General features: G+C 43.8%; 1 protein-coding gene across 2 annotated transcripts; it reads right to left on the bottom strand.

The window, feature by feature from the left end:
• Positions 1-1,294: 1,294 nt before the first annotated feature.
• Positions 1,295-12,673, bottom strand: LOC128947152 (UDP-glucuronosyltransferase 2A2-like). 2 transcript variants are annotated; one of them, XM_054291321.1, is made up of 6 exons: positions 11,938-12,673; positions 5,473-5,621; positions 4,136-4,267; positions 3,642-3,729; positions 2,806-3,025; positions 1,295-1,609 (listed from the first exon to the last, which is right to left on the bottom strand). In XM_054291321.1, the coding sequence occupies exons 1-6, from the start codon at positions 12,671-12,673 to the stop codon at positions 1,333-1,335; spliced, it is 1,602 nt and encodes a 533-aa protein (XP_054147296.1). In that variant the 3' UTR covers positions 1,295-1,332. The 2 variants fall into 2 exon arrangements, with proteins under 2 accessions (XP_054147296.1, XP_054147303.1); XM_054291328.1 differs by lacking the exon at positions 11,938-12,673 and adding an exon at positions 7,083-7,806.
• Positions 12,674-13,305: the final 632 nt, after the last annotated feature.

Raw genomic sequence — 13,305 nt, 5'->3', positions numbered from 1 at the left:
GGACCCACCCACCTCTGAATAGTTACAGCAACCCCTTTCTGATTTGGGGCCTTAGTGTCATGCAGTTCCCCTTTCTATTCACTGTGCATATTCCTGGTTATGATCCCGTCATGACAACAGGAACAGTATACCAGAAATTGCCATGATATGCAGTTTTCTTCTTGCAACCCCTGTATAGTTGAGCTTTTGTAAGTGTTGTAGTATGAAGAAGTTTAAGCAGATGTTGAAACATGACAATGCTAATAAAAAAAAATTGATGTGGCATAAGGAATTTTATTATATAAACAAATAATCATGTTCTGTTTGAAAACAATTCCAGAGTATTTAAAAATATCAGTTAAAATCTGAGCAGGATTTTTCTGGAGTAAGCAGGCAGAGCAGTGAAATAACCTTACCTGGAACAGGAGGCCTGGACTAGCAGCATTTTACAGGCATCTTTAACACCTGAAGAGGTACTATGCTTACTACCACTCCTGTGTGACCCAAGTGCAGCACTATTTTCTCTCCAGCTCTTCAGGTAAGGCAAGTGGCTATTGCACTGTTTCCACATGGAATGTTACTTCTTTGCAAGTTCCCTCTCTGGAGGTTTTCCTGCATTTATCAATTAGCATGGCTCAGAGGCCTTTGGGGTTAAGGTGGGCAAGTTCCTGACAGAGGTGGTTTTCACACCCCTGCAGTGTTGCAGTTAGAATGATGGCCTGTGAAGTAAGAATTCCTGACTGAATGGGAAAGAGAAATGGTTCCCAGGAAAGTAATGTTTATGGTGGTCTCAGGATTCTAATCTCCACTCTGCCCCCAAGTAGTCAGTGCATTTGCCACTTGCAGCTCCCAGTTTTCGTGATCATGGCCCTTCAGATGGGCACTTTTTAGGAGCCCCTGATCTTGGATTCGCTGTCCAGTCTGGAGAGTTTCTAACAAGAGAGGAGACATTTTGGTTGTGAATCAGTGATCAAGCCTGCATAACACTAGAGGAGAGGACAGAGTTAGGATAAGGAGCCTAGTTGCAGACCCATAGGGCAAGACTGAATTTATGAAATATACCAAAATATTTGAGATATTTGAAAATATAGAGCAACAATTACCATGGCAAGGACCATGTGTGATCAGCTAACATGGTCCCAAGGGATAAAGCAACTACAATTTAGTTTTATTTAGACAAGAAGGAATTTGCTTGCTAAGCAAGCAGCTCTGCCCCACAGCAGCTTTGTTGTGGTGCATTCATGATAAGCCCAGCTTAAAGTACATCCCAATAAACTTATTCACCAGCCAATGTGCATAAATGCCTTGCTGAGTCAGCCTAGGAGAAGAAAACTGCTGATGGAAACAAGGTGTCTATTCTGTCTTCCTCTTTGCAATCCTGCCACATCTTCTACAGCAACATAGGCAGCACTTGAAAAGAATGACGACAATAGTGGCTGTACAGGTGAACAAGAATGCCAGAACATCCAGAGAGTGGTACTGGTACCAGGTGAGATGGTGAGCAGCTGGTCTCAAGTGCTTTGCTCCTTTGTGACGCATGACAAATTCAATCCAGAAGACAGCTCTGTCCAGAGGCTTAACAGGCTGGTCATGCTGTATCTTGGATAACTTTAGAGCATTTTCCTTATAGCTGGGAAAAAAAAACAAGCAGAAACCGAAGAGATTTTTCACTTATTTCTGAAATAAACCATTTAGCACCTGGCAGTCCTCTTGAGGAAGGTAGACAGTCCTGCTTTTACTTTCATCAATCTTATTTAAATATATTTGAAGCTGGTCCAGTTTATTCCTCTATGCATAAAATTGGGTTAAAAATAGTAATAGAGAAAGCCAGTATTTTACAAAATAGTTATTCAAAATTATTCCAGATACTCCTTAAAAAAAAAATTGAAACATGTACAGCATTTCTGTTCCAGTATAATAGAGTGTGCTGATTTAGGCTGGGATAGAGTTAACATTCTTCATAGTAGCTGGTGTGGGGTATTTTTTGGACTTGTGCTGGAAGCAGTGTTGATACAATAGGGATGTTTTCCTTACTGCTGCGCTTATACTGAGTCAAGGCCTTTTCTGTCTCTCACACCACCCCACCAGTGAGGAGGCTGGGAGGGGCACAGCAAGGAAAGCTGGTCCCAACTGACCTGAGGGGATTCCAGACCCTATGGTGTCAGGCTCATGTACCAGCTGCCATCCAGGTTGTTACAGATCGCCTCCACCGTGGCTGACTCCCTCAGATACTAGATATCTCCATCAGTGCTGGCCCATTTGATTCAGGAATTTGCAGGTTCTTACTTGAAGGAACACCTGTCCTTCACACTGGATGGGAGTTGCTGCTAAAGATTGAGGACTTCTGCATTTTTCCAATCCCTTTGTCTGTGGTCTTATCCTTAGCAAGCCATCCCAGCTGCTGGGCTTCCTTCTCCTCTGAGTCCTGACTGATAGGTACAATAACCTAAGAATACTGCTAAGTCAGGGGTAGGAGAAAAACCTGTTATGACTACAGGCAGCTAAGATCTAATAAAACTAGAATTATGTCCTCCAGAGGATTTACACTAGTAGAGAGCTCTCAAAAGCTCCTCTGAAGTTTCCAAGACCTGTTTTTCTCAAAGCACTCATAAAATGCAGTATAAGGAAAAGCCAATTACTTATCTCTCCTTTTTGAGAAATGCTGATTCTCAGACAGGAAAGATGGCCTTCATGTGAAATCCAAACTTCAGCTACTCTTCATTTTCCATTCCCAGAAGAGCCAGCAGAATATTTCACGTGAGCAGCCCAGGATTTTAATAACATCTACTTAAGGCAAGAGTACTGTAAGACAAGAGAAAAACTCACGTGGAATTGTAAATTACTGTCTTCAGTGCATCAACCAGATCCTGTGTCTTCATTGTGTTGAAATCCACCTGAACTGCAGCACCTTTTGCTACCATGTGAGCAAGGTTGTCATGCTGGTCACCAAACATGGGAATCCCAACCATTGGGATCCCATGGTAGATGGCTTCATAGAGCCCATTGGTCCCACCATGTGTAATAAAGGCCTTTGTCAAAGGATGGCCTGGAACAAAGAAGGAGAGGGGTGTGTTACAGCAGCTGTGGCAGGCTGCATTCACTGGGGTGGGAACACAGCATAGAGGGGACAATGCATTGCTAGAGAAGGGAACAGCCCTGACCTCTGGATCAGCAGCAAAGCTTGCATGCTTAGCTTTCACACAGTCAAAATTATTTTAACACAACATGTGAATCAGCACATCCCTGCAGACTACCCCACAGTTACTTCAGCCCTTTGCTATTGTGCAGTTGTAGTTTTCACACGGTATCAGGGTCAGAACAGACTCGTGCTTCAGCCTTGCTTAGGTCAAGCATTTTGAAGAATGAGTCCTGGAGGTGAACTGCAGAGGCCAAATCCAGCTCCAGAATACATCTCTACTTTGGTCTTTACTCCTGCCTATGGGTGCTTATGAGCCCTTCAGACAACTGCCACCAAGCTCTGTAAGTCAGAGCCTTTTAGGAGACAGAGGCTCCCAAGGGCAAAGCTCTGCAGCTTAAGCTGTGAAACTAAGTATATCCCCAAGCATTACATGGTTTTGGCTAGACTTAACCATTCTAGTGGAAAGAAAAAAGGAAACAGTTTTTCCAAGCATGCAATCCATCCCACATAGAAACAGTCGTACCAAGCAGGTCATTTTGTGGTATCCAGTCAAAAATCCTGGTGTTGGAGCCCAGAGTTTCTGGTTTTTTCCCTTTGTACCGCCAGAGAACCTTGAACAATGGAAGAATAAGATAAACACAGTGCACGTGATGTGCCTTTCTGTATTATTACATGTAATTTAGAGCTTTATCTCAAACCCATATATCTTTTCCAATAATTTAGATAGCTTTGGCTGCAGTTGAACTCTTTGAGTGGTTATTATATGCTAATTATAAAAAATGCATGGAGTGATTCTTGTATTTTGGCCTGTAGATGCACCTCCATGTCACTTGGGTCAGAGGAGGTGAAACACCACAACTGCCCATGAAGTAACTCAGCTGTGTGTCTCTCTGAGAGAACCCAGCTTCCTGGCTGTATCACATCCAGCAGGGATCCAGGTAAATAGCAGGCCACTCCAAACATAAAAGGGAGTGAAAAAAACAAGGCAACTTGTTTGAGGATTGAAAAGAAATTCACCTTCTGTGGAAGCTGGCTGAGGGCTTTGGCAATCACATTACTTTTTTCATCACTTAGGCTGTGGACCATTGACCCAAGAGTGAATACGATGACTCCATGTTCCCCTGAGCTCTGAACAAATTCTTCCATTTCCTAGGAGAGGCAGAAAACATACCAGGGGTAATTACACAATGCAGATTTCACAGATTTCTGTGAATAGAGAGCATAACCTTTTCAGCTTATTCAGGAAATGATGGTGGTGTGAACACCTCCTGACAGAAGGGCTTGACAAAGACTGACCTGGGCCTGTGGAAAACAGTCGGTTTCTCCCAAACGAGGAGCAGGACAAATTAAGACAGGTGACAGGTGCTTTGCCTTTTTGAAAGCAAGTTTTGGGATTCATTTCAGGCAGCAGGAATGAATCCTGGCATTATCATGAGCAGGCCATACATACTCTATGACACTCTCCTTAGCATGATCATGGTTCTGGATTTTACTGGAACAAGTACTTTGTATTATATAGCTCTGCTGAGAGGGTGTTTCAGCATCCTGATCACAGATTCACCAAGTTGGTGCTGTCACTTTGCTAGTCAGACAGTTCTCATTTCTTACAATGTACCACATTGCTCAAAACATCATCTACAAATCAGAGCAATAGGTTTTCCTGTTCCTTTTATTAGTTAGTATCATGTGAACTGGAGCAGTAACACGCAAAAGAGAATGGTTATCCATTTTCCCCAAGCTCAACCCATGCTACAGGGGAGTGGGAGGAGAGTTAGAAGGTTTCTTTTAGTAGAAAACTTGCACTGAAGATGGCCTATATCTTCCAAGCTCCTACAGGAAAGATAATCTACACTGGAGTCATGTTGTCATCTTCAGTATTTGGGAGTTTCAAATTCCACCTGAATACTTCAATTCACAGAGAGCATAAGCTGGAGATACTCAGTGCATTACTCCTTTTTAGCTGTCTTAAACTAAGGTACAATAGAAAAAGTGTTTATCACTCATCTATTTCTGCAAGTTTTGACCCCGTTTTACCTAAAGAATTTGTCTTGTCACAGTGCCTTCTGGCATCAGGTATTTCAATGTTATCATGGGCTGCAAGTCTGTGTCTTAGAATTAAATATTGCATTTAAGTACCCTGAGGTAGCATCTATTTTCTCCTAAAGCAGACACTCTATTACCCTGTGCTGACATCCTCTTTTGAGACAGCAGGCTGTAAACCAGCCCTCAGTTTGGACAAGGATGGACAGATGCTAAATAACAATGAGCTTTCCCAAGACAGGGCTTGCGTGGTTATCAGCGAGAGAAACAGTCATTGTAACAAACGAGCCAACAGAAAAATGAGGTTGGGATACCTTTGGTAATGGTTTTGCAGGCTGGCAGTGAAGTCCTCCAACAAACTCAAAGTTGGGCAAGAAAGGGCGTGGAAATTCAAAGTCCCAGTATGTTCTGATTAACCAAATCTCTGCTTTCCCCATCGTCTCACACAGGGTTGTGGGCCTTCCTGTGGACAAGGTACAAGAGGTTTACAACATGCACCGAAGCGACCTTGTTTGCTCTGGATTGTGAAACAGGAGCCTTACCTTTGTCTTTTGGCACTCCCAATCAGCATAGTTTATCAAACCATGCATAAAATGAAAACATCAACAAATCTGGATCTATTCCTTGCCCTGACCTGTGTTCAACTTTAGCAGATGGCCAGGAGCACAAGGTACAATCCTTAAAAGGATTTTGAACCTTCATGATTACTTTAGAGAAGTACAAGCGAGAAGCTTTTAGTATCTGATATAGAAGTGCAATTCTTGTAGTGCTGGATATTACCTGTGCTTGTAGTAAAAACAGAGCACACTTGGGAAAGAGAACAATCACAGAAAATTTAGTTCCAAATAAAACATGAGTGAATCAGAGTGATGATCACCTGTCAGGGAGGAGGAAAGTTTTTAAACAAAGTTCTGTAGCATTTTTCAAATGGTGACTCATTTAGCAGCTGCTCAGATAACAATAAAACACCGGTACAGACATCTCTAGTATTCTTGAGGACTGGGTCAGCTGCTTCTGACACATATTGGGAAAAATTGGCCAACTTCATAGATACTTTTAATATCATTTTACGCAATATCCAATATTTCTAGAAATCCATCCGAAAAAAAAATCTGTTGGTAATCTGATGCTTTATAGTTTACCATTTGGAAAAATATATATTCTTAGGTAGATGTTGCAAGTTTTCTTTGCGGTATTTTCTCCACAAAGTTAAACTGGGGCGTAAAAGGGTTAGAAGTATTGAGAAACAGTTTTCCAAAGCCAGCCTAATGGAGGCAGGAATCAAGCTAAATAAGCAGCAAGGTAAAAATTATCCATAGGGCATCTTCTTACACTAGTTGATAAGTGTAATAATCTACACCAGTAATTTTTTATTTATATTTAAATTAGAGAGCAATGAATCAGTTATAAAGTTGCTGAAGTGAAAATTAAGTTCGCATTACAAGTAGAGTGATATAAAGGTGTAATTAAATCTTTATGTTGGATTAAAAAATTAAATCCAGTGAAGAGGGACTAGTTTTCAGAGCACAAAGGTGTTCTTTGCAAATGCAGGAAAAGATTGGACAGAAACAGAAGAAATGCCCTTGTGTTTGCTGTTCACTTGTTATCTGCCTAAACTTAGATACCCTGGAAAATGTTCAAAGTCCATTGTACTAAAACGAACTCTTTGTTAAATGTTGAATCATGCCTGAGTTGTACTATGTTGGAGTAAAATTTTTGGGTATGTTGTAGTTTAAGGAGACTGTTTCAAACTCTGAATGGTGGATGAAAGGGAAAGGTGACAGCATTTATTGTTGAGAATCTGAACTGACACTCAGCAACCTGCACTATGCAGAATTGTCATCGTGTCAACAGCACGATGGTCCCAAAGCATTCAAAAGGCACAACCTATGCAAGAAAAGAAACCACTCAACAGCTGCCTTACCTAAGACATTACTGTAGTACCCATCCCATTCATCTCGCCAAAACTTCAGGAAAAATAAATCCGTGAAAATATAAAAGAGGAAGTTCTGTAGTCTTTCCACAAAGGACATGTGGTGTGTCAGCCCCATTGTGCTGGCAGGCACATAGGAAGGTGGGGACGGGAGCCCACCACACAGCCGCTCTACCACATTCCCCTCTGAGAAGCGGAAGCTGTAGACAAAAGGGATCCCTAGCATTTCTGCTACGAGCTCCCCACCTACAGACAGGGGGTCAGCGATCAGAACATCAAACTTGGCCTGCTGCAGCTTTGCTATCAGGTGAGAGTTCATCACCAAAGTGTCACAGGTCTGCTTTGACATATTGGTAAAGACCTCCAATTGCTCTTTCATCTTCCACATGATCTCCCAGGGGAAGAGATTAAAGGCTTCATTCATCCAGAAATTGAGAAAGTCTTCCATGGAGGCATCAAGGGTCTCCTGGCTAAAGGGGACTTGCAGGACCTCAAAAGTGAAAGGGGAGGAGGTGTCCTGGTAGTTGATGAGCAGATTGCATGAAGGCACCAGCACAGTCACTTCATGACCCCGGAGAACGAGCTCTTGCAGAAGCACTTTCACATTGATCCAGTGGCTGGCATCGGTGGGCCAGACCACCACCCTCCCGCAAAAAACAGTGCTGCAGCAGCATGTGTAGGCCCAGAGCAGCCAGGGGAACTTTGGCCCCAACATTTCAGCATTCCACGTACGACTCTGCTCTGACTGAACTGGAAGCAGTTCACGGTTTCGCTGTGCAAATATTTTAGAGCCAACCAATTACAAGTGGCATTTGTTTGGTGACTAGGCTGGCAAACGTGACAAGATTGGCAAACATCATAACACAAAACAACATTCATGGGAGGGCTGGGCAAGTGGTAAAACCCATTCTGGAGTGTTCTGCAGAGCCACAGCTGATCTCAAAATTACAGCAGCTCCTGTCTGCTCACCACAAAGTGCATTTTGCAGCATGTGAGGACTAGAAGCCTTTTCCTTGTGTTGTGGTTTAATCTTGATAGGCAGCTAGGCACCACAGAGCCTCTGAATCTCCCACAGTAGGAAGAGAAAAGGAAGGGCAAAAGTTAGAAAACTCATGGATTGAGAATGAGACAACTTTAAAAAAAAAAAAAAAGGAAAAAGGAATAAAGAAATAGAGCAAGAAAACCAAGTGATGCAAAAAGAACAGTTGCTCATACCAGCCAATGCCCAGTGAGTCCCTGAGAAACATCAGCCCTGGCAAATTTCTTCCCCATATCTTTTATTTTGCTGAGCACAAAAGCATTATGGGCTGGGGTGAGTTGGGGTCAGCTGTCCCAGCTGTGTCCCCTCCCAACTTCTTGTCTATCTCCAGCCCCCTCTCTGGTGGGGTGGGCTGAGAGGCAGAAAAGGCCTTGACACTCTGTAAGCACTGCTCAGCCCTAATTAAAACATCCCTGTGTTATCAAAACTTTTCAGCACAAATCCATCATGCAGCCCATGCAAGCTAACCAAACAGGTATTGCACTTGGAGCCTTAAATGCTAAACCTTGCAGTTCACAATAAAAAAAGACACCACAAGATCCAAACAGCTCTGAGGCTTACACAACAGACACCAAACTGTGCTTCAGCCAGCACAAGATTTTCTAGTGTCTGTCATCATAATATGATAAGAAACAAAAAGGCACCACTAGATACTCTTAAGAGTAGGATACCTTAACAACTTAGCTCTCTCAGCTAAATTGTTACTCAGAATTACACACCTTACTAGTGAAATATAAATAAAACCACTTTAAAGTCTCATATTGAAATACCCATTTTATCTCCCCACTAGCAATGCATGTGTTTGGCCTGTTTCTTTTTAAGCATCACCTAGAGCAAAAATGGAAAAACAATTGTACAACTATTATTTTTTAAAAAATTAAAAACCACTTACAAATAAATATAGCTATAATAGTTTTTCAGACACTTTCAGAAAAGCAAAGAACCATGTCTCTGCAGATGGCTTTTTATCACTGTGAATTTGGGCTCATCTAATCTCCTGGATTTTTAAAGGTCCAGATGAGGATATTGCCTCTAATTTTGAGACAAGGTAGCAAGAAGTGTGCTATGGGAGAAAAAGTACTGGTGTTTGTTGAGTATATAGTATTTTACTGTTCTTAGTTTATGTCATGATTTATCTATGAATATGACTAGTGAGCCCTGTTTCAAGTGCTTTAGCACTGTTTTACAGTGTACAACAGTACTTGTACAGACTTAGCTCTACCTCTGTAGCAGGTCAGGATTAACAGGCAATGTTTGTACTTGCCTGGATTGCTTGACTTGATGCAGGAATTTGGAAAGGAGAGTGAATTTGGGGCTGTCTTGCTCCTGATTTGTGCCTAAACCTCTCATCTCTGGGAATTTACTCTTGTATGCACAGCAGATGTAATTTCTGGAAAGAGACCAGCCTTACCTAAAACTTCACTGTAGTATTGATCCCAGTTTGCCCAGAGAACATAATGAAACATGAAATCTTGCAGAGCATAGCCGAGGATGTTTTTTAGCCTTTGCCAGAAGGTCATCCTATCTGTTAGGCTGGTTAGGGTGGTTGGTACGTAGGAAGGAGGTGCTGGGAGTGTTCCACAGAGCCGCTCCACCGTGTTGCCCATGGAGAACCGGAACGTATACACAAAGGGGATACCCAGCTTCTCAGCAACCAGCTCCCCACTGGGAAACAGTGGGTCTGCCAAAAGGAGGTCGAAGGCAGATGCCCTCAGTCTTTCCATCAGGGCCTCATTCTTCACAACTCCATCACAAATGATTTTGATTATGTTCTTCATCTGCAACATCATTTGAACTATCTTGTAAGTACCTTTCCAGATAGGTAGCTCTTTCTCCTCATAAAAAAAAAAATAAAACATTTTATCCATTAAGTCAGTCATCTCCTTTTTGGTGATTGGCACCTCAATCACCTCAAACTGGAAGGGTGAGGGCTTGGTGGGATTGACGATGAGGAAGCACGAAGGCAGCAGCACGGTCACCTCGTGGCCCCGGGCCACAAGCTCCTGTAGTATGTTCTCCATGTTCAGCCAGTGGCTGTTGTCAGCTGGCCAGACCAGCACCTTCCCCCCAGACCCCCAGCCCAGCACGGCCAGCAGCACCAGGAGCACGGCCACCTCCTTCCCTGCCATAGCCTGCCCTGTGTGGCAATGCCTCTGTGAGATTCCTTCACCGGGAGCAGTGGCACTCCTGAACTGGGCTGGGAGTTGACACTGCCTTGATCCCGAGGGCAGGGAGCCAAAGGTAGGCGGTGTGAAATCCTGTACTGGATAATGGCACGTTTAATATCATGTTTACCTAGGGCACAAAAAAGGTGACTGGCACCAGCTGGCACCCTCTGGTGGTAAGCAGCTTGCTGAAGCTGGAAGATGTGATTCCTCTGGAGCAGCAGAGAAAGCCATCAGCCCTGGGGGGCTCAGTCCAGCAAGGATTGTATCCTGATGGTAATCCTGTCCCTCCTGCCCATCTAACTACAGGTTCTGTGTTACTTGTTTGGAAGAAGAGGTAACTTTTTCATTCTTCTGGCTCTTTGAAACACAGCTGGGTAGGCAGCAAAGATGTTCACTGACTGTGTGGGCAACCTTTTGCTTTTATAAAGCCACTAAGCATTCCTTTAGAGCATACTTAAGTTGTTGATCCGGGGCTGCAGCCCAAGAGTTGCATCTCAAATGCATGAAACTACACAGCAAGTTACACCAGTAACAGAGTAAGACCGTCCTCATGTGAACTTGCCTCTTACAGAGCACCGTGGGAGACCAGGAGGGGATAGTGCAGGCTTCCTGCCTGCCATTAAGAGCCAATTATGCACTATAAATTGATCCAGAAAATCCATCAATTTGATTTATATGGTCCCTCCTGATGTGCAGATAAGAAATACTGTAAGTTCTCTTTTCTGTGCAACAGAATCATCATTACAGGGTTTCTGCCCAGTGCTGTTACACAATGGTTTCCTAGTGTTGTCATCCAAGGCTTTTGGTATGGTTTTCATGCTGCCTAGACACCCTTTCTGGGACAAAAATGTGGGTCATGGAAGGTCACAGCTGGACTGTGAGGAGCCAAACTGAGATACCCCATGTACTGTATCCATGACACTAGCTTGGTGTACTTGTGGAGTTTTGCATCATGCAGGTATTTGCAGGCAATTGAACACTGAGAGATTTGCAAGAAGTCTTATTGAAGAGCTCAATGGGAAGGTAGTAGAAATGACATGTGATTAATAATAAACATGTTTTTCTACCTGATCACTCAAAACAGTCCAGAAGAAAAGCCTGCAGAGAAAGGTTTGTTGTTTTCAGTTTGCTTTGTGGGTAGGAGGGTATGTGCTTAATAAAACTTGTTTTGTGCAGAGAGAATTGGTTTTATATGACCAGTGACATAAGTGAGGTCTCTATTACAAAGCCACAATGCACTTAAATATTGCTACTGAGGCTGACAAGGCTGGCTTGTAATTCACCAGCTCTCCCCTCCTTGTTATGGTCCTCTGGATGAGGAAAATGGCTCTGGTTTTGGCTGCTTTCTGTGCAAGCAGTCACCCTTGCTGAGAGCCCTGTATGGTGCGGAAGTCATATCAAACTCCACGCTACAATTATGACAAAAGTCAAATCTGTCGTTTGGAATGGCCCTGATCCTGTCTGTATGCAATGGCATAGCAGGACAGCACCCTGACTGTTTGTGGCTCAGCTCCCTTTTAGGGACAACAGGCAAACCCTTGCTGACCTTCCTCTTGACTTTGTGACCCTAGTGGGTTCCTGGCTCTGCAGATCATAAGGACAGACTGTATAACGAGAAGTGAAGTGTCAGAAGGCTTACCTAAGACCTTGCTGTAGTAGGTATCCCAATGTCCCCAGTAGCTCTGGAAAACATAGTCTTGCAGGTGGTAAGACACAAAGTTTTTTACTCTCTCCCCAAAAGACATGCGGTCAGTGAGCTCAGACAGGGATGCGGGCGTGTAGGATGGTGGGGCAGGGATCTTGCCACAGTGCCTTTCCAGAGTGAAGGCTGGGGAGAACCGTAGCGAGTAGACAAAGGGAATGCCCAGCTTGAGCGCCAGGAGCTCCCCACAGGGGGTCACAGCGTCTGACAGCAGCAGGTCAAAGCCAGAGCCCTGCAGACGAGCCATCAGCTCTTGGTTGTTCAGCACTGCGTCGCACATCATCTTGTTCATCTCCCGCCAGCCTATGGACAGTCTTCCCAGCTCCTTGTAAAACCGCCAGAAGGTCAAGATGGTTGGCCTGTGGTTGAGCCATAGGTCCACTATACCATTAAGCAGGGTCTCAGGTAAATCTTTCTCGTAGGGCACGTTATAGATCTCAAACTTCTCCGTGGTCTTGGGTCTGGGTTCAATGAAGAGGCTAGCGTTGGCTACCAGGATGGTAAAGCTGTGCCCACGGCGGATGAGCTCCTGTACCATTACATTCATGTTCAGCCAGTGGCTGCCTTCTGTTGGCCAAACCAGTACCTTCCCACAGAAGACAGGCCCTAGAAGAGCAACCTGAAAAAGCAGCAGCTGGAGGTATTTCTTTGAGCCGGTTGTTTTCATGGCCATGGCAGAGTCAGGGGCTAGATAGTCTGGGAATTTTCCCTTCCAGTTGGGAGTTCTGCACCTCTATGTTGTGTTTGATGGCTCCTTACTAGCACTCTTAGCAGAAGAGAGACTTTGCTGTTGCACAGGTAGTGCCTTTATAACCTGTGTTTTGTCTGAGCTCTGAAAAAAAAAAAGTTTGATGATTCATTTTTCCCTTTCTGCCTTCTACCCTGTTAGCTTCCCACTGAGGGAGTTCTATTCTCCTGTTAGGAGGATGATAGCAATCCTCCCTGCTGTCAAAGAAGCCAGTCCCCTGGATGCCAGCCCTGAGACTCAAACAATTCCCTTGCACTTTTTCCATGAACTAGCAATGCCAGAGGCAGGCCAAGGAATAAGAGGCCAAAGGGCTGACTTGGAAGTGTCATCCTTTTTCACAGTGAGATGCTAAAAGTGCTGATATTTCTTATGCTGAGAGAAGTCAACAAATCCTTCCTTTGGTTGATGATAATGCCAATAATAACATGTATTTGTTCTAATAGGTCACTGGTAGCTTCCAGCTGCTCCCAAATAACAATGGACAGCGAATCCATTGCTACTGCCTGTGACACATCACCACCAACCTGGTCATGTTGTGGGCTCAGTTCAGATATCTA

Source organism: Melozone crissalis, unplaced genomic scaffold, assembly GCF_028551555.1.
Source record: "Melozone crissalis strain CALT ecotype California unplaced genomic scaffold, PUWL_Pcris_2 ptg000006l_1, whole genome shotgun sequence".
NCBI classification, from domain to species: domain Eukaryota; kingdom Metazoa; phylum Chordata; class Aves; order Passeriformes; family Passerellidae; genus Melozone; species Melozone crissalis.
Note: the sequence above shows the minus strand (reverse complement) of the source record. Positions and strands in the feature narration are given on the sequence as shown.

Coding starts and splice junctions, on each gene's coding strand:
- LOC128947152 (XM_054291321.1), bottom strand. CDS start 12,673: ATGGCCATGAAAACAACCGGCTCAAAGAAATACCTCCAGCTGCTGCTT. Junction 4,268..5,472: donor CTGCAAAACCATTACCAAAG/GTATCCCAACCT, acceptor TGCCTCTCCTAG/GAAATGGAAGAATTTGTTCA. Junction 3,026..3,641: donor ACCACAAAATGACCTGCTTG/GTACGACTGTTT, acceptor TCTTTGTTCCAG/GCCATCCTTTGACAAAGGCC.